Below are 20,756 nucleotides of genomic sequence, written 5' to 3'. Positions count from 1 at the left end.
ATTATTTAACAATTTAGTAATGATTTTACTTTTGCTGCCTTACAATGTCAAATGTGGGCTTCTAAGATGTTCTAAGTACCTGAAGATGTGTTTCTCCTCTGAACCACTGAATGGCTGGAGCTGGATCTCCTTCCACTCTGCATTCCAGAACTATCTGTCCACCAATGGACACAGATACTGAGCGAGGTTCACTGGATCCAATTACACTGGGAGGAACTGGAAAATGCAAAGGATGAGTTAAATTTATACTACCGTTTGATTTGTATCCATACACCAATATTTATCTGCACAACTTGGATGACAGATGGAATACAAGTTTGCCATGGGAAACTGAAGCGCTATATGGAGGCTTGCCAGTGGGGTTGCCACCTCTTCCCTTTAAACCCGAACACATATAAATTACACAGGTTCTGTGGCTGATTAAGGTGGAAATTAAATTCACTTTAATTTAGCCACAGAACCTGTGTAATTAATGTGTTCGGGTTTAAAGGGATGAGTTGGCAACCCTACTTGCCAGTCCAGACCTACTGCTTATGTCACTTTTAGCCTGAGTAGCTATTTAACGAGTAAGATGCAATACATTGACACCATATAATCATTGTATGAATATCTGTCATGTGGTCTGCTCCTGGCTTTTTCCACCTGGCTAACCAGAGACCTACCCCCAGTCTTTGCTATGGGTGAGTGACCAGTCCTTCATTTGCTGATACAGTATTGATTTATGCACTCCTGAGGAAGCAGATCAAAACATTTTCTGAGAAACACGTTGAGTGAAATTCTGCCTGACACCTACAGTATATTTACAAACCTGCGGATGAATACGTGGGTGTATCCCACGTACTGCATGTAATAGGTGATAGGGCAGTGATGGCGAACGCGTGGCACGTGTGCCGCTCCTGGCACGGCACGCCGTGAGACTGTAGAAATGTCATCTAAAAAATAATGAAATCGTACACCGCACCTACAAACTACATTTCCCACACTTCTTTGTGCTAGCGGTGACGTGTCTGAGTGGGCGTGAGCGCTCAGAGGTCACGTGCTAGCTTCCTAGCCAATCAAAGAGGCTGATACACACTGCCAAAAAAAAAATATCAGCGCTGGCTGACGTGAATAGGAGCATGAGGAGAAGCCGTGCGGCGGGAAAGAACTGCAGCAGCAATCGTGAAGCCATCGTTCTTTTTTACCAGACGAGCATCTTTATTAGTAAGAATACATGTTTTTGGGGATGTACAATGGCCAAAATTGTTTTTTTATTTATGAAGACCTCACACTAACATTGCTGTTCATGTGCCTCATTAAATATAGGCGTCATTGGGAAACATATTGCCCTCCTGACATGACTAAACATTGCGCCCTATCATTGCTGTTATTGGGCCTAATTATTAGGACCAATAACAACAATGATGGGGTGCAATCAGGGCTCAAGTCCTGCGGGAACGCGTGGGAACGGAGTCCCTGCACTTTTTTCACAGCAGGAATGCAGTTCCCTTTGCAGGACTAGAGCAGCCGAGAGCAGCCGAGCCACCCGAGCCAATCCTTCACTAAGCGGCGATGCCCAGCTCGAGTCACTGTCAGTGGCAGGCGAACCTTTGTAATCCTTTATGTTACTGCCCGCTTCTGTATATGGATTCATCGGGTAGTGTGGCGGGTATTCCGTCACTTTCCTCGATGCCGCAATGTCTCCTGGGAGCTTTTGTCATTGTTCCCAGAAGACATTGCGGAGGTCTGGGGCCGCGGGATTTAGAAAGAACTTGCTTAAACAATGACAAAAGCTCCCAGGAGACATTGTGGCTTTGAGGAAGTGACGGAATCAATCCCCACACTACCCGATGAGTCCATATACAGGAAGCGGCCAGTAACATAAAGGATTACTATACAAGGTACAGTGGATCGAAAAACAAAACAAAACATGCGGTTTTAGTAATTATGCATATGAGCGTATCTTTTTTTTTGGTGGGGGAGTGGATCTTGGGTGGGAGTTCCCACACTTTTTCCCCCAGGACTTGACCCCTGGGTGCAATGTTTCCCAATGACACCTATAATGAGGCACATGAACACTAAGGAGGGGGGCAATATGTTTCCCAATGACGCCTATATTTAATGAGGCACATGGACAGCAATGTTTCCCAATGACACCTATAATTAGGCCCAATAACAGCAATGATGGGGCGCCTAATCATAGGTGTCATTGGGAAACATTGCACCCCATTATTGCTGTTATTGGGCCTAATTATAGGTGTCATTGGGAAACATTGCGCCCCATCATTGCTGTTATTGTGCCAAATTATAGGTGTCATTGGGAAACATTTTACCCCCCTCATTGGTGTCATTGTGCCTCATTTGGAAACCTTGTGCCCCATCATTGCTGTTATTTGGCCTCATTATTGGTGTCATTGGGAAACATTTTAATCCCCTCATTGGTGTCATTGTGCCTCATTTGGAAACCTTGTGCCCCATCATTGCTGTTATTTGGCCTCATTATTGGTGTCATTGGGAAACATTTTAATCCCCTCATTGGTGTCATTGTGCCTCATTTGGAAACCTTGTGCCCCATCATTGCTGTTATTTGGCCTCATTATTGGTGTCATTGGGAAACATTTTAATCCCCTCCTTGGTGTCATTGTGCCTCATTTGGAAACCTTGTGCCCCATCATTGATGTTATTTGGCCTCATTATTAGTGTCTTTGGGAAACATTGTGCCTCATTATTGGTGTTCCTGAACCCTGCATTCTGAGCAAATCTGGCAGAATCTTACGTTATTGGTCTCTTAGGGCTCATTCAGAGAGGGATGATCAGTCCCATCCTCTGTACAGAGCCGCTGGAAGGTTAAATTCTGTGTTGGCACTTTAAAAGTAATAAGTTGGTTTTGCGTCGCGGTTTGGGCACTCGGGCTCAAAAAGGTTCGCCATCACTGTGATAGGGCAATGATGTATTCATGGATCACTAAAGCCATTGAATATGTTTTTCCTTCTTGTTTTAAATATATATGTTTTTAATGTTAAAATATAAAAACAATAAAATGTTTCCTTTAAAGTTCAACCATCTTTCTTTTTTCTTATGTGCACGTAGAAATGTTTTCACTTTTTTTGAGATGTAGTGTCCCTTTAAGGAAATGACAATTGTCCACCTTTAATAATGCCCTCCGCTATTTTATTCCACTCCGTACCTTTCATTCGCACCCAGGTGGCCCTGGAATCTCTGCCCGCTGGGCTGCTAGCGACACACACATAGATTCCACCATCTTCAGCCTGTGACAAAGATGAATACAGTACAAAATCTCAGCAAACAGAATGCAATACAAATGAAAATTCTTTTCTTTTAAAGAGAAAGAGAAACAAGCAGTGACCCCTAGCAACAAATTACAATGTACATTATCTCTCATTATCATTGAAGCCCAATGGTTACTGTACTCAACATATCATTATTGTTCTTTGTGGTCTTCCAAAGCAAAGTTTGCTGTAGATATTTTTTTTGTTCAGCCAACAGATTCTTCCATCTACACAAATAAGGTGGAACATTGTATTCTGACAGCAGCTTAATTTTTTCAATCTGACTAACTATGTAACCATGTAAATGGCAGCTATTATTGCAATGTTAAAGTGGATGTAAACCCACTCTCATCCTTTCTAAACTACAGCCATAGTGCTGATCTATAAGGATATAGATGCCTCCTGTATGTATCCTTACCTGTCAAATGTCTCCCCTCTGTCTGTTATAAGAACTGAAAAATTGCAGATTATGTGGGTGGATCTGTTGTCAGGAGCTCTGTGGGTGGAGTCGTAATGCCAGTAGACTCCCCGCCCTCCTCTACACTCCCCTTGTCAACATGCATTTTCTCCTGTGTATTTCTTACACTAAATTCTGCTATGATCACTAACATCCAGTCTGTGACAGAACCCACTGTCACTGTGTGTTTTAGAAGGGACTGTGGGCGGGCCTCCTACCCACAGATTATTTATTTATTTATTTAAAATGCTTATTGAGAGCGCAGTCATTACCAGCAGGCCTCGATGCGCTCAGATTATGGCCCAGAAGAGACTGGAGACCCGAGGACAAGCTGGCATTGAGATAATGGAATGTAATGCTACATCCCTTCTCCCCCACCCCTCTTGTTGCTGCGTCTAATTGTGTTGGTAAATGGCACATAGCATAGACAATGGTCTGGACTGGAGATATCTCTCCGCAGGGGATGTGTATTGAGAGGTTGCCTGCTTACCATAATCTCATTATGTTTATCTGTAGTCTCAATGTACATGTGTTCCGTTCCCATTGGTTGTCCCCTACCCCCTCCCCTCTAAGACAAAGCTAAGGGGAGTTTCCCTAACTGTGTGTAAAAGTGTATGTCTTGTATTTAATAAACAGTTTATGCTCTGCATGTTTAACCTGTGTGGATTGTCTCGTGATTGAGGAGTAAAGGGCTGGTTATGGCGAATCAGCAGGCTGCGGGTGCGTTTGGAGGACAGGAGACACAGGTCTAGCGGATGTGCCCACCTGGGGTATTCGAGATCCGTCACACAGTCAAAATCCAGAAACGTAACCACATGACTTTAGAAAAGGGTGGGGGTGGGAATTAAAAAATAATGCCTGTCTCCAGGCTAGTGCATGAGATATGTAAATAATCTGTCACTCACAGCAAGGGGGCGGAACGGACTAAGGTTTTTCTCTGTAAATCCGTTTTATTTCACTGAACAATAAAAGAGGATTGCTCAGAGCTGGATTAACTCTATGTGGTAAGACTGGGCACAGATGATAGGAAATCTTATATTGTACATTGTGATATAAAAAATAAAAAAAATTGGGGTTTACATCCACTTTAAGTGCTATAATCCTTTTTTTTCTGGAGTTAGGTAGGAATGACTGTTACAAAACGTTAGAAACCCTGTCAAGTTTTTATTGCTCGCTGTGTCTCCTATTGAGTTATTCACCCTCTTTATTGATCCTGGTTACCATTGTTTGGGAAACAGAAAATTATAGGAAGTCCAACATTTTACAGCTGTCACTGAAACAGGAGGTGCAGGTAAAAAAAACATGTTCTTTTTTTCCCCGCAGTTTTCCTGCCGGGAAAACTGCGATAGAGCATACACATGTCCGGGATTCCCGGCCAAAAGCTCTCATGGCAGTTTTCCTGCCGGGAAAACCGGTTGTGTGTACGAGGCATAAGAGGGATATTCCCCTTGATTTGAAGAGATTTTCCTGTTACATGCTCAGGACAAGAAGTGAAGACAATCCACCCCAATTGGAAACACATAGCAAATAAATAAACTGATGGGGGATTTAACCCTTCCCTACTCGAAACCTGAAAATATGTGGCTACATACATTTACTACTTGCAGGTCAACTGCCAAAATATAGCAATGACAAGTCGAAGAGATAGAGCTTTTGAGATACCAGCAATCATACCTTCACCCTCTCTATCCTGAGGACTGTGCCGTTCCTTGTAACTACATCCGGACTTGATAAAGGCTGTCCATCCTTCTCCCATGTGACCTGAGGGGGAGGTATACCTGCTGCATTGCATACCAATTCCAGCAACTCATCCACAGCAACTGAGACCTCAGTGGAGATGGCAGGTCCTTCGATTCTTGGTGGTTCTAGATCATACAACATAAACAAGAACCATTATGAAACCAAAGAGGAGTGTGAAAACATCAGCAACCAATGGCAATTGATGAGCATTATGCTCTCAGGAGTAATTACAACTATGCTAGAACCTAAAGACTAACCAACCTCAAAGATGAGTTCCAGGCAAACAGTTATATATATATATATACACAACTGAAATATATAGATCTATTTTGGTACTATTTATGTGCCAAAAGATTTGTAACACTCTTCAGTCAGTCTTATAATTGAGACACTCCTAACAGTCAGGTTCTGGATCTTTCTACAGACTACACTGCAGTTGAGAAATACTGCCTGGTCTAGGATAAGGTGACCAGATTTTTTAAATGAAATCCGGGGACATATTTATTTTTATTAGTAATGGCCACAATCAGCGACTCTCTGCCCGTCGCCGCCCGCCTCACAGCCTGTCAACTCTCCAGGCCCCTGCTAATACTGGGTGGGGAGCGGAGGAAGATCACTCCAGGGAAGGCAGGCGGCTGGCCGGGACTTGAGCCAAGGCAGAAGAACATGTGAGCAGAGCTGAATGGGCATGCACCCGAAACTGAAGAAATATTTCCTCCACTCCCGACCAGCACATGATCATCAGAAAGGGGACGACAGATAATGGAAAAAATACACCCCACCCCCCTGTAATTCAGATTTTTTTTTTATTCTGCACTGACTGTCTTTGAAATTGCCCCAGCTCCTGTCAAATCCAATCCGGGGACAAAACCAGGGACAGACCTGGTCCAGGGACAGTGTCCTCAATCCGGGGACTGTCCCCTGAAACCGGGGATGTCTGGTCACCCTAGTCTAGGAGGCACCCCAGCCTGTAATTGCATTGTGAAAAGGCAGCAATGCACTGATGAAGTGATCACTCTGCTGTGTGCTGTCCGTCATTACACAAGGCTAATGTCAACAGAGATAGAAGTACATGTGCTGTTATACATACTGTACATTAATTGTTTTATTTTTAAGTCCATTGATGAATTAAAATGTTTTATATCTAGTTGGAGTTCAGTTTTATCCTATTTTTTTTTTTTTATAAACATCCTTCAAAGCAAGATCCAGCAAGCTTCTAAAACGACTTTCATGTGAGACTGCACCCTCTGAGTGGCCAACCTCCATATCACGCTCCAATATGTGTCTGCAAGCCTGCATTGGCTTGGAGAGAGGGTGGTGCTGCTTACTGCATGCTTTTTTTGGCTCAGGTTCAGGGCCAATCAGGTAAGCAGGATACTGTGTACGATAAAAATGTAAATAGTAGCACACTCACCAGATGCTGCAATAGATGAATGCCAGGAGAGACAATAAGGAGAATTTATCAGCAATGGAGCACCCAGATTCTGGAGCAGCTGTGTATGTCAACCAACCCGGTTCTATCTTTAGCTTGTTCAGTTAATTTTTGAAAATAAAAATAGAAGCTGATTGATTGTGATGCACATCTCTTCTGCTCCAATCTTGAAATCTTGAATCTCCCCTTCTGTGTCTCCTAAATTAGTTTAGGCATAAACCTTATCTGTCTATTTCAATGTAACTTTATTGAAATGTGTATGTTTCCCATATTAGCTATCTGAACCTTGCACAGATCTATGTACAATGAGTGCAACTGGTACAAACATAGACCTATAATCAAGATAAAAAGTAAAAAAAAAATCATATATATTTATATATTTATTTATATGTATATGAAAAAATAGAAATTTTAGGGAGGAAGAAGGAGTGGCAAGTTTTCTTTAACACCCTGAAGTACCAGGTATTTTGGGGTGGTCAGAAGCCTGAAGAGCCACAGAAACCTGGTTAGATAAGTCCATCATGCTTATAAGGTTCTCCGGTAACGTGAACCTGTTACTCTGGCTAGTAAGGGAAACGTTTTGGTCCACATCGAGGATCTATATATGCATGTGTCTCTGTGCTTCTATAGACCACCAAGTCTTTTGTTCCTACATGGCAATCATCCAAAACAGCAAAACATGTGTAAGGCAGGGAGTGTCATTCATAAAAACTATAGATACAAGTCATTCTTGGCCCACATACCTAGAACAATCAGGCGGAAGTGTTTGCTGACTCTCCTGGCAGCATTGTGAGCGATGCAGGAGTAAAGACCAGAATCCCCAGCATGAACTGACTCCAGGTATAGCCGGGTCCCCAGACCATTGGACAGAAGGTTACTCTGTAAGTTGAGAGGTTCGCCATCTTTCTCCCAGGACAGCGAAGGCAGCGGAGACCCGTGAGCTTCACAGGTGAATGTCACGGAGGAACCTTTGACAGCAGTCACTTCCTCTGTGCTCTCAGAATTCTCCACTGGCAAGGCTGGTATAGATAGATCAATATATATTTAAATCAGATATCCTAAACTAACAGTTCAGCATAGCAAGAGTTCAAGGACACCTTCTGTCTTATTTGCATTTGACCAGCAATAGAAACTAGTTTCTGTATCAGTCACATTTAAGTTATAGATTTCTTCTTTTATAGGGTCTTTTAGTCAAAAAATGCACCACACTCATGTCTTCAAAGAGATTTAGTATTTTACTGACCTTTCATCTCCTGAGGGCAAGCATGTAGGAGACATACAAGTCATACATGAGTGGCAACATTTATGTCGCAGAAACACAAATGGTATTAGAAAGATGTATATGTAGCACCCTCTAGTTAGGTAGGTTCTAGAGTGAGGATTTTTCTGGAGAGCAGGAAAATTTAGGCAGGCCTAGCTGGTGGCTAGGCCTGTTTGTTTTCATTATGGACTGGGAGTGGCCCTGGGCAGGGATGGGTGACTCATAGGTAGCATTACTGTCACCTCCCTCTTCTTTCTAGAAGGTGCTAGAAAGTAGACATGTTCACACTGAAATATTTTGTTTCGTAATTTTGTTTTCATCCGAAAAATAAACTTATTTAGTTACCCCCCGAAATTTGTTTTTATTTATTTTGTTTTTCGTTAAAAAAATGCATTCGTCCGAAAATCCAAATTAAGTTTGAATCTGTCATTGAAGGCTTATGTGTCTGTAGAATGTTCTAAGAAGAAAAAGAAGAAGAAGAAGAAGAAGAAAAAAAAAAAAGAAGATTCAATAGAATCTTAAAAAAAAAAAAAAAAAAAATTTGGACTCTTCATGTCTCTCTATGTTGAATCTTTCTCTCTATGTCGACTCTTCTTCATGTCTCTATAATGTTGAATCTGTTCTCTCTATGTTGAATCTTTTCTCTTTATGTAGAATAATATTGGACTAATAGAGTTAAGGTTAGGCCACATTCGACCGCAAACGAAAATGAAAATAAAGCATTTTGTTTATGTCGGATCTTTCGGTTTTAGTTTTTCTGTGCTATCGTTATCGTTTGTTAAAACGATAACGAAAATACCTGAAATTCGGACGAAATGCATTCGGACGAAAACGAATGCACATGTCTACTAGAGAGAGAAAGGAGGAGAGGAGAGGTGGAGCTGCCTGGGGTATCTTAAGGAGCCTTGACCAATCCCCAACTTGGTTTGGCGGGGGGCAAGACTCCTTGAAATACCTAGAGCTACATTCATATAATCATATCATCAATAAAAATGTGGTAGGATACATACTCTCAACCAGCAGGGTAAAGCTTTTCTCTGCACTTCCAGCAGGACTTGATGCAACACAGGTGTAAATGCCGGCATCTGAGACTTGTACTTGGGATATCCTGCATAGAAATACAGTAACACCACATTATATTGCGGATGACAGTGTTTAACATAAAAAATGTTAATCAAACTATTGTTTTCCAAAATGCTTCTTCAAAAAACTACTAACTGTTCTCCAGATTTAACTAGGTGGGGCCTTTTGCAATGTCACCAATTTACATAACTGTGCTCCTACCTAAAAGCTGACAGAGCATGACTTGTAATTTGGGTCATGCATACGTATTAGCAAACGACCAAAGATTAGATTCTGTGATCCATTTACACCATGCTGATCCCATTTCAAATGTAAAAAAATTGATAAAGAACAACAGTCATTTGAAAAAGAAACACTATACAATATTGACCTTTAAAAAAAAAAAAGATATATTTACTAATAATAGCCATCTATATGATCTTTTTTTATAAAAATTACCACAAATTGTTAATCCTTTCTGATTAATTGTGCTATGTTTACAAAAACACATGTGACCCAAAGATTAGGAAAATATTATCTGGTCTCTGACAACCCAAAAGCACTGTGGATGTTTCAGGGTCAATAGAGAAAATACAGAGTGTCTGTTTTCAGACAGACACTATTCTGGTAAAACTGATATAAAAGGGGATCGACGAGCAACGATCGCTCAAGTCCTGCGGAACGTGTGGAACGGAGTTCTTGCACTTTTTTTCACAGCAGGAACTCAGTTCCCCTTTGCAGGACTAGAGCAGCTGAGAGCAGCCGAGCCGCCTGAGCCAATCCTTCACTAAGCGGCGATGCCCAGCTCGAGTCACTGTCAGGGGGCAAGCGAACCTTAGTAATCCTTTATGTTACTGGCCGCGTTCCTGTATATGGATTCATCAGGTAGTGTGCGGGTTTTCCGTCACTTCCTCGATTGCCGCAATGTCTCCTGGGAGCTTTTGTCATTGTTCCCAGGAGACATTGCGGAGGTCTGCCGTGAGTTATCGCAGGATTTAGAAAGAACTTGCGGTTTAGTAATTATGCATATGAGTGTATAATTTTTTTTTTTTTGGTGGGGGGAGTGGATCTTGGGTGGGAGTTCCTACACTTTTTTCCCCAGGACTTGACACCTGATCAACAGGGCACAACATTGTGCAACACTACTAAGTGGGAAGCAGAATAGTCATACAGTGAGGAAATATGGCTACCACAACACATGTACAATTACAAACTATGCATAAAAAACAACATTTTTAAAACACAAATCCCATGCAGGGGAACTCCTTATTACGATAATGGATAGAAATAGGAATAGGAAAGCAGAAGATGCAAAAAGGAGTGGGCCAGCCCACGACACCACCTAGTGATGCTGGAGCTTGTTGACTAAAGTATCCTGGTTTCAAGGCTTCTTAGGAGCTTCAGACATCTTTAGGTGCCTCCTTTTAATACATGCAATCCCTACCTTTTTATACATGCAACAGTGAGCAACATACATAAAATTCATGTGGCCATTTAATTTCTTCATTGAAGAAAAAAATACAAATGTTGCCATCTACTGCCTCATAAAATAGTTAAAAATATTACTACAAAATCATAAGACTGGTTCCTCACCGTAGTATCCGCCCTCCAGAGGAGATCCTGAGGAATCGGGATGAGGAAAGCTGGCTCCCATCCTTCAGCCACATCAACTGCATTGGCAAGGAGCCACTGGCTTGGCACTCCAAGGTAACCTGTGATCCCGGGACACTGCTGAGTGTTTCAGAAACATTGGAGCCTGATTCAAACACTGGGGGAGCTGCAAAGGAAAGACAATTCAGAAACACAGGGTTTACAGTATCATAGCACACAGAGAATAATGGGATTATAGCCATGAGTTTTCAGCACCTTCTTTTTTTTTTTTTGTTTCCCTATTAAAAAGCCTATGGCGTGCAAAACACACACCTAAAAAACTCCACCCGGTGCCAAAAAAATGTGCACACACATAAAGAGTGAAACACAAAAAACGTGCAATGGGTGCTGCGTCAATCGGTCCTCCATTACAAAGGACCTGACCCTGATCCCCTGGGGCGTTAGGCTCCAGACGGGGACTGAGGTACTCAAGTGGTCCGAGCAGCCAAAGCCGACACAGACCCCATTCCTTGGAGGGTCTGCCGAAACAGAACCCTCCCAGTACTAGGTGGGGCTCCCCCAAAAGGAGACCCCATGAGAGCAGGCGAACTAAGCCAGAAGGCCATGTCCACCTACTCTCAAGACGTTCAGGATTGGCCCGAGGACCGGCACCCTACTAATCACACATAGTGACTAACGTGAATACCAATCAAAAAAAGACATAAAGTGACGCACACGGGGATAAATAAAAAGAAAGATGGGGGGGAGAAGGAAGATGGAGAGTGAGTGGGAAAGTGAACATCGTGCAATTCGATGACCCGGTCAGAAACAAAAATTCCTCTGGTCCCAGCCAAAAGGCCCGGCCCTAGAGGCAGGTGTGAAAAGTGTGTAGTGGAGATATGACCAAGGTGCCATACTTGAAGTGCCCTCTCAAACACTTGTGCAAATACGGCACCCCTGGACTGCCACTCCAGGGGCCAATGTCCATAGGCTTTTCAACGGTACCCTGACCCAGCCGGACCAGCAGCAGCACCCATCCCAGCCAGGGAAGGTAGGAGCTCTGAGAGATTGGGGGAGAGCCCACAGCAACAGGCTACTCCCATCCCTCCCTCCTAATCACATTCGGGAAATAATAACCGACCCAACCGGTGGGAAGGAGGAGCTAGTGTTCTCTCCCGAAAACTGACTGGGGCAGGCACCACAAATTCAAGGCCAGAAGGCCAGGGGTCCCTGGCCCTTCAGCTTCGACCCGCATGTTTCTCCGTCCAAATCAGAAGGCCTTCACCTCCACGCCAGCAGGGTCTGCATCTGCCACCGCCATCCCTTTCCACCTCGCCGTGTACTAGGGACGGTTAGCATAGCGCCCCCCTACTGGCAACTGATAAGAACAGATACTACACTTGATCTTAGCCAAAAGGCGAGCACCTTCATTTGGGTAGATAATGAAAAGGGGATGTTAAAACTGACTCTCAATTTGATGGGTCCCCCAGTGGTTCTTACCCTAAAATGTGCTTATTGAGTGTATTTACCTCTTCTTGTGAGAAACTATTTGTTGCCCTCAAACTCAACCAAAAAATTGATAAGTTACAGTATTTTCCTCCTACTTAAGACACCTGGTTCTATGAAGCTAGCTTTAGTATCCCTTTCAAAAAATGTACTTATATACACAGCCCTTGCACAACAAAGGTCCATAAACCATGGAACAAATGGATGTCTCACTTCTTAACTCGATCATTTGGCCCATTAGAACAAATGCCCTGAAAAACAATGATTATTTTGCACCGGGTAAAGCACAGATTGGAGGAAATTGGATAAAAAAAGACACTACCCAATTAAGGGATGTAATAAAAGATGGGCACATTGCAACACTACAAGAATTAAAAGGAAAAAAAGATTGTTTTTTGGAAATAGATGAATGGAGATACCATCAGCTGGCCCACTTTATACAAAGATTACCGCACCCACTGAGATCAGGGGAGCAGCTATCCGAACTGGAAAAAATATGTACATCGGAAAAGGTCAAGGGAACTATCTCAAAATTATATAAGATTTTGCTAAAGGTGGACGAGCGGATGGTTCCTCCTTTCATCAAAAAATGGGAGAGGGAACTTGGATCAAAGCGAGATAGGGCCACAATCGAAAAAATACTGACACTGGCCCATTCCTCGGCAATAGATAGCCGTACAGCTGAGATGAGCTACAAATGCTTGACCGGATGGTACATGACCCCGGACAAATTATCTAAATTTAACGAAGGACAAACGGGAGAGTGCTGGAGGGGATGTGGATCCCCGGGTACAATGGCTCATCTCTGGTGGAAATGCCCTAAGGTTGAGGAGTTCTGGAAAAAAATACTGGGATGTATAGAAGAGATCACAAAAGAAAAAATTAAGTGGGATCCTTGAGTGATATTGTTCCATGGGGGTGAGGAAAAAATATAAGAAAACCTTAGTCCCACACCTATTAAATGCCGCCAAAAGGATAATACCGAGAAGATGGCAGGAGATAGACTGTCCCCATACCTGGGAGTGGATAGACTCTGTGGAAGAGACTTACAGAATGGAAGAACTGAGGGAAGAAGTGGCAGGAAATAGTATAGTCCAAGATAAGAAGTGGGACAATTGGAGGGGTTTCAAGAGATCCTGGAGTTATGCAGAAAAACTTAGGGCTGAGACCTAAAGATAATAAAAACAGAGTTGAAGGCATCAGGAGATACTCCGGATTGTCTGTGGTGAGAAAGGGGGAGGGTGGGAAGGGAGAGGGGGGGAGGGAGAAATCGGGATAAGGTAAAGGAACTGAAAAATTGTCTTAAAAAAAAAAAAAAAAAAAGAACAAATGCCCTCATAATTATTGTAAATTCACCACAAATTTTACTGTCACTCAAGAACTTTCATTGGGACACAACTAATCAGACCATATGTCAATCAAGACTTTCACTGAGCTTAGCCAGACTTCTGTAAAACGGGTATTTCCTTCTTTACTATTTTGAGCCACTGACCTAGAAAAGGCATGCAAATATTATTCAGCATTCTGTGTCTAGGTTAGGGGCTCGTAAAGTATGGATCGCAACAAAGGTAGCCCAGGAAAACTCATCAAAGGCAGCCAAGGAGACCTTACCAAAAGCCAAGGATTTTACCTTTGTACAGTGACAGACACACTTAACAACCAATCAGTGCCTCTGCCTGCACACAGGCCCCACCCCTGGCCATGTTTCAGATCCAGAATTAGCAGTCTACCAGTTAACAGAAGATTGAAGCGACCTGAAAGTATTTCAGCAACTCCTGCCAGTCTTAAGATAGTCATACAATAGTAGAATTTTGTACAAAAATTTAAATTTTTGGAACTTTTGTTCAACTGTCTAATGGTTAGTGGGATTAAATCATTGTTCTTTTTAACCGTGGGAACAAAAAAGTTAGAAGGAACAGGATGAAAATGTTTTTTCGACAAACACAATTCTAAATGTAAATGTAGGTTTCGTCCAGGAAAATTGTATAAAATATCATACAGACTGTAATGAAACCTGTTTAATATGTCTGGGATTACATTCAATAACGGATTTGGACAAAATGATCTGACTTAATAATGGCAAGAAAGAACGTTTTAAGAAGTTTCTGATGAGAATTTCCTACTAGTGTATGGCCAGCTTTAGGACTGATTCACACCTATGCAGGTTGCAGTTTTCATATTGCAGGTGCATTTTTCAATACACGCTTTTGATCCATTGAAGTCTATGGAACCAGAGAAAAATCCCTGTCCCTTTCCATAAAATGCACAGCAGTGAACTACATCCATAGGAAACCATGTTAAATAGACTGTAGTGTGTTTCTGCAAAACTGAAAACGCACAAAAAAAATGCATAGATGTGAATCAGGCCTTAGAGCTAGCTTATGACAAGAAACAGTTTGGGGAAGGGGAATGACTATAACTATAGTTTGACTTTAGATCTGCTTTGCGGCTATGTGTATTTTTAAATTAATGACAACTAAGTAAATGTGGGTGATAAATCCCAGGGTATCGCGGTACTTACCAAGAATGTTTAGTACATAAACCTTTGTGTCTTCGCCAGCAACATTACGAGCCAGGCATGTGTAGCGGCCAGAGTCAGAGGGTTGCACGGATGTAAGATGTACAGAGCTTCCATCTTGGGACAGACTGCCGAGGCAAAACATGGAACGTGATAAACTAAGTACAACACATACATCTGCATATACTTGTCTGCACCTGATCTAGCTTAGGCTGACATGGAAGTATATATTTGTGAATTTGCAATTGCCTTTAGGGCTGATTAACAAAAATAAATAAATAGGTGAGCTGACTCTGAGACCCGGTTCACACTGAGGCGGCACGACTTCGGGGGCGACTCGGCAAGGCGTCCCGAAGACGGCTTTCATTGGTGACTTGCAAAATTACTTCTGTATAGTTGCCCCCGAAGTCGTACAAGAACCTTTTTCTAAGTCGGAGTGACTTGCGTCACTCCTTTTAGAACGGTTCTATTGAATACAATGGGACGCGACTTGTCAGGCGGCTGAGTCGCCTGACGAGTCGCCCCAGTGTGAACCGGCTCTGAGAGAGGCTCTAGTGTATATGATTTAGATGCTTCCTGCCATAGTTTTCAACTCTATTTTTGTGCACCTTTGAGTTTTGGGTGTTCCCGTCTACCTCCAGCTCCTGTTAAATACTTCATAATATAAAATAAGAAATCCAGTATGGAGAAAAGGAACCCCTCATAATGGGCACAGCAGGTGTGCAGAATTGGGAGCTCAGTGCAGAGTTCACACCAACAGAGTCCATAAGAAATGTTATAATTCTCTGTTGTCCAACTGGACTAGCTTTGGGTGAATTGACCCATTGAGAACTGAAACCTCAGGACAGCACTAGTCATAGGTGTGCGCAGCCGATTGCATTAGGGTGTGCACCCCAAAGCTCAAACACACAAGTTTATATATATTTACTGTAATGTTTATATATATGTACTGTAATATATATATATATATATATATATATATATATATATATATATATATACACACACACACACACACATATATATATATATACACACACACATTATATATAGCAGTATGGCAATGGACAGTGTTACTACAGCAGTGGACGATGTCAGCAGGACAGAGATTGGTGTCAGTAGTTTATTTTTATTATTATTATTTTTGTATTACACTTACCATTAAATTTTTTTATTATCTTCTATTTTATTTTTAATTTTTCCATCATTTTTTTTTACAATTTATTAGGATTAATGGGGGGGGGGGGGGGCTTTGGTGAAATATCAGGGCTCTAAACAGAATTATTTTTTCTCTTTTATTGGTTGAACTACATGGACTTCTGTCTTTTTTAAACCAGGCTAACTATGTAACCCCTGATGTCTTTTCAGACAGAGAAAGGGACTAAGGACAGAGATTCCACAGTCCCTTTCTCTGCAGCCAAACAGCAGAGGGATATCTGCGCAGCACAGGGTGATTAGGGTGTGCCCAGGCACACCTGGCACACATTGTGCGCACACCTATGGCACTAGTTTATGGTAAATTATGGTCAGCCTTTCTCCTGTTCGACTTTACCGCATGTTTGGAGCTGAGACAAGATCCAGGGGTCTTCCATCCTTCAGCCACAAAACTTGGGGTGCGGGTGTTCCCTCTGCTTTACATTCTAGTGTCACCTCCTGTTTCACCTGGATGCTTCGCTCACTTGGAATTTCTGATCCAACGATTCTTGGAGCCACTGTGTAAAAAAAAAACAAAAAACGTTTCTACCACACTAATATCAATCAATCCCTTTATTAAGATACGTACATGTTGACAATTCAGGTCATTACAAAGGCGAAGATGGTTTAATAATTATTTTCGAATTCAGGTTTCATAACAGGTGAAACCAAGTTAATTGCACTGGAAGATTATTATTTTTATTTTTTTTAAAGCAGTGGCATGCCCATGCCACTGCTTCATAAACCACCCCCTTCGTGTTATGTAGGCTCATACCTTGTATCAGCAGCAGGAAGTCTTTGTGAGCTTGAGATAAATGGTTGTGCACTATACAGCTATAGTGACCCGCATGTGAGGGCTGTGCTCTGCCAATCTGCAGTCGACTACCCCTGATGATCACTCCTCTGTCTCCAACATGCTCTGGAAAAAAATAGAGAGTTTTATGTACAAAACATACATACAAATATACAACATTTTGGTCATATACCAAAGTTTTAAAGCTTGTTTAGTCCTTACATATTAAAGAATTTCTCCAGAAAAATGAACACTGTCCATAGACATAATAATTATTTCAAAGTCTTGTCAAATTTGCCTGAATCAGATGATGCCGTATGTACAGTAATAAAGGGATCAACTCAGTAATCAAATATAACCAGGTGTCTTGGTCAGATAATTCTCCAGGTAAAAGATAATGGGCCAGTCTAGACTAAGCAGGGCCCATTTCATCCATGACAGAGTCAACTGTCATTTCATACACACTTTTAAATACAAAAATTTAAAGCGACTAGCTTGACATAAATAACCTTATCAATCTGTTTTGGTATTTTAAAAGTCTTGTTTCAAGGTATCGCCTCTAATTATATTCTGTGCGTATATGGAAGCATCCTTATTTGCACATTACATACTCAGGCCCAGATTCACGTAGAAGCGCGTATTTGTGAGCGGGCCTAACGTATCCTATTTACGCTACGCCTCCACAACTTTGACAGGCAAGTGCAGTATTCACAAAGCAAAGTTGCGGCGGCGTAGCGTAAATAGGCCGGCGTAAGCCCGCCTAATTCAAATATGGAACATGTGGGCGTGTTTTATGTTAATTTCTTGTGACCCCACGTAAATGACGCTTTTTACGAATGGCGCATTCGTCGTCCGTGAAAGTATCCCAGTGCGCATGCTCCAAATTAACCCACAAAAAGCCAATGCTTTCGACGTGAACGTAAATGACGCACAGCCCTATTCGCGAACGACTTACGCAAACGACGTAATCGACGGAAAATTCAACGCTGGCCCGACGTCCATACTTAACATTGGCTGCGCCTCATATAGCAGGGGTAACTTTACGCCGGAAAAAGCCTAACGTAAACGGCGTATCTGTACTGCGAAGGCCGGGCATACGTTCGTGAATTGGCGTATCTAGCTGATTTACATATTCTAGGCGTAAATCAGCGTACACGCCCCTAGCGGCCAGCGTAAATATGCAGTTAAGATACGACGGCGTAGGCGACTTACGCTGGTCGTATCTTAGCAAAATTCTGGCGTATCTGATTCTTTGAATCAGGCGCCAAGATACAACGCCTCAGACTCAGAAATACGACGGCGTATCTAGAGATACGCCGTCGTATCTCCTACGTGAAACTGGGCCTCAGGCTTTGCTTTGCAGTGCAACTCAGTGGTCTTGCTTTAGCATGAAACAGCTGTAGAGTGGATGTTTCCCCACCCTATAAAGCGATGCAGTTCAGCTCTCCAGCCCACAGTTCAGCCACAAACATTTAATGAAGCTGCTGCAGGAGACAGTGTCTTGAAAAATAATTTATACCCACTAACATTTTCAACATTTTGTCATGTTGCAACCAAAAACAAATATATTTTTGGGGGATGGTATGTGATAGAGCAGCACAAAGTGGCACATTATTGTGAAGTGGAAAAAAAATTATAAATGGTTTTCCAAATTGTTTACAAATAAAAATGTAAAAAGTGTGGCGTGCATTTGTATTCATCCTGTCAATACTTTGTAGAACCACCTTTCTCTGCAATTACAGCTGCAAGTCTTTTTGAGCATGTCTATAGCAGCTTTGCACATCTAGAGGGTGAAATTATTGTAAATTTTTTTTTTTGCAAAATAGCTCAAGCTCTGTCGGATTGGATGGAGAGCGTCCGTTAACAGAAATTTTCAAGTCTTATGCCGCGTACACACCATCACTTTATGAAAAAAAATTACGTTTTTAAAAATGTCACTTTAAAAGACTGTGTGTGGGGGAAAACGTCGTTTTATGTCTTGTAAAAAACGACAAAAAGAAATTGAAGCATGCTTCAATTTTATGTGTCGTTTTTCAAAACTTCATTTTTTACTTCACAGAAATTGACCGTGTGTAGCAAAAAACGTCGTTTAAAACGACGTTTTTTTCACCCGTGCATGCCCAGAAGCTACTTATGAAGCGAGCTTCAATGGAAAAATGTGGTGAACGTAACCTCGCTTTGCTAGAACATTGTGAGAAAAACGATGGTGTGTAGGCAACTTCGTCTTTGAAAATTGAAGTTTCAAAAACGTCATTTTTTACTTCACAGAAAATGTCGTTTTTTTTCATCACATAAAGTGATGGTGTGTATGCGGCATTACCACAGATTCTCAACCTGATTTAGGTTTGAACTTTGACTGGGTCATTATAATACATGAATATAATTTGATCTAAACCATTCCATTGTATCTCTGGCTGTATGTTTCGGGTCGTTGTCCTGCTGGAAGATGAACCTCCGCCCCAGTCTCAAGTCTTTTGCAGACTAACATGTTTTCTTCTAAAATTGCCCTGTACTTGGCTCCATCCATCTTCCCACCAACTCTGACCAGCTTCCCTTGTCCCTGCTGAAGAAAAGCATCCTCACAACATGATGCTGCCACCACCATGTTTCACGGTGGGGATGGTGTGTTCAGGGTGAGGTGCAGTGTTAGTTTTCCGCCACACATTGTTTTGCTTTTAGGCTAAAAGGTTCAATTTTGGCCTCATCTGACCAGAGCACCTTCTTCCAGATGGCTTCTCAAACTGCAAACAAGACTTCTTATGGCTTTCTTTCAACAGTGGCTTTCTTCTTGTCACTCTTCCATAAAGGGCAGATTTGTGGAGTGCACGACTAATAGTTGTCCTGTGGACAGATTCTCCCACCTGAGCTGTGGATCTCTGCAGCTCCTCCAGAGTTACCATGGGCCTCTTGGCTGCTTCTCTGAATAATGCTTTCCTTGCCTGGCCTGTCAGTTTGGATGGACGGCCATGTCTTGGTAGGATTGCAGTTTTGCCATACTCTTTCCATTTTTAGATGATGAATTGAACACTGCTTTGTGAGATGTTCAAAGCTTGGGATATTTTTTTATAACCTATACCTGCTTTAAACTTCTCCACAACTTTATCCCTGACCTGTCTGGTGTGTTACTTGGCCTCCATGATGCTGTTTATTCACTAAGGTCAGGGCCGTCTTTACCATAGGGCAAACAGGGGCAGCTGCCCAGGTCCCTGTCACTGTTGGGGGCCTAAAGCAGAGCCGCCCGTTAAGCCCCTGTGCTGCCCACAAATCAGCGCTGAAAATCATCAGCGGCACGCAGCTAGTGTCCCTTCCCAGTGTTTTAAAATGTCCCCTGGCTTCCCTTTAGACGTGCACTTCTCCCTTCCTGCCACTGGGTGCTGCTTGTATATAAAAGTGAATTAGAATGTGATTTTAGAGCATCCCCAGTTTGATCTACAAAAGGCTGACTTCTTCTTTATGTCCTGCTCCTCAAGGTATGTCAATGTTTGCTAATGTATTATGCAAATAGAAGTTTTCTGTAGAGTGTGCCCAACGTCTTTATAATATTTGATGTTTCACTGCAGGTCTGGTCAGTGTTTTAAAAAGTTCCTCTATTTTACACATGGCATGGCATGGGGTCACAGCTCCGTCTGTCCATTCTGCTTTAGCACCATGGGACCCCATGCCATGCCATGTGTAAAATAGAGGAACTCTTTAAATCACAGACCAGACCTGCAGTCCAGGCTGAGTAAGGCCTCAAATACAGACAGTAATGCCATGTGCTCTAACTGCTTGATGGGCTTATTTTGGGCCTGGCTGGTTCACATGTATGTGTTTTGGCGGCCCACATTTGTGCAGGCACAGCAGCCCATTCATTTGAATGGACCGCCATTCCTGCGTTTCCTACAAAGAAAACCGCATGCCTCATGTAATAGGCTGCGCACACGGCACACCTATG

At 42.3% G+C, this 20,756-nt stretch overlaps 1 protein-coding gene across 1 annotated transcript in view; it reads right to left on the bottom strand.

Annotated features, from left to right (window-relative positions):
* Positions 1–20,756, bottom strand: part of HMCN2 (hemicentin 2) — a 345,628-nt gene that overhangs the window by 42,310 nt on the left and 282,562 nt on the right. The window contains 9 exon segments of the mRNA XM_040325278.1: positions 80–216; positions 3,167–3,248; positions 5,401–5,591; positions 7,642–7,917; positions 9,170–9,267; positions 10,815–10,998; positions 14,839–14,963; positions 16,388–16,547; positions 16,805–16,948. Of these exon segments, the coding sequence (XP_040181212.1) occupies positions 80–216; positions 3,167–3,248; positions 5,401–5,591; positions 7,642–7,917; positions 9,170–9,267; positions 10,815–10,998; positions 14,839–14,963; positions 16,388–16,547; positions 16,805–16,948 (1,397 nt within the window).

Source organism: Rana temporaria, chromosome 9, assembly GCF_905171775.1.
Source record: "Rana temporaria chromosome 9, aRanTem1.1, whole genome shotgun sequence".
Classification (NCBI taxonomy): Eukaryota; Metazoa; Chordata; class Amphibia; order Anura; family Ranidae; genus Rana; species Rana temporaria.
Note: the sequence above shows the minus strand (reverse complement) of the source record. Positions and strands in the feature narration are given on the sequence as shown.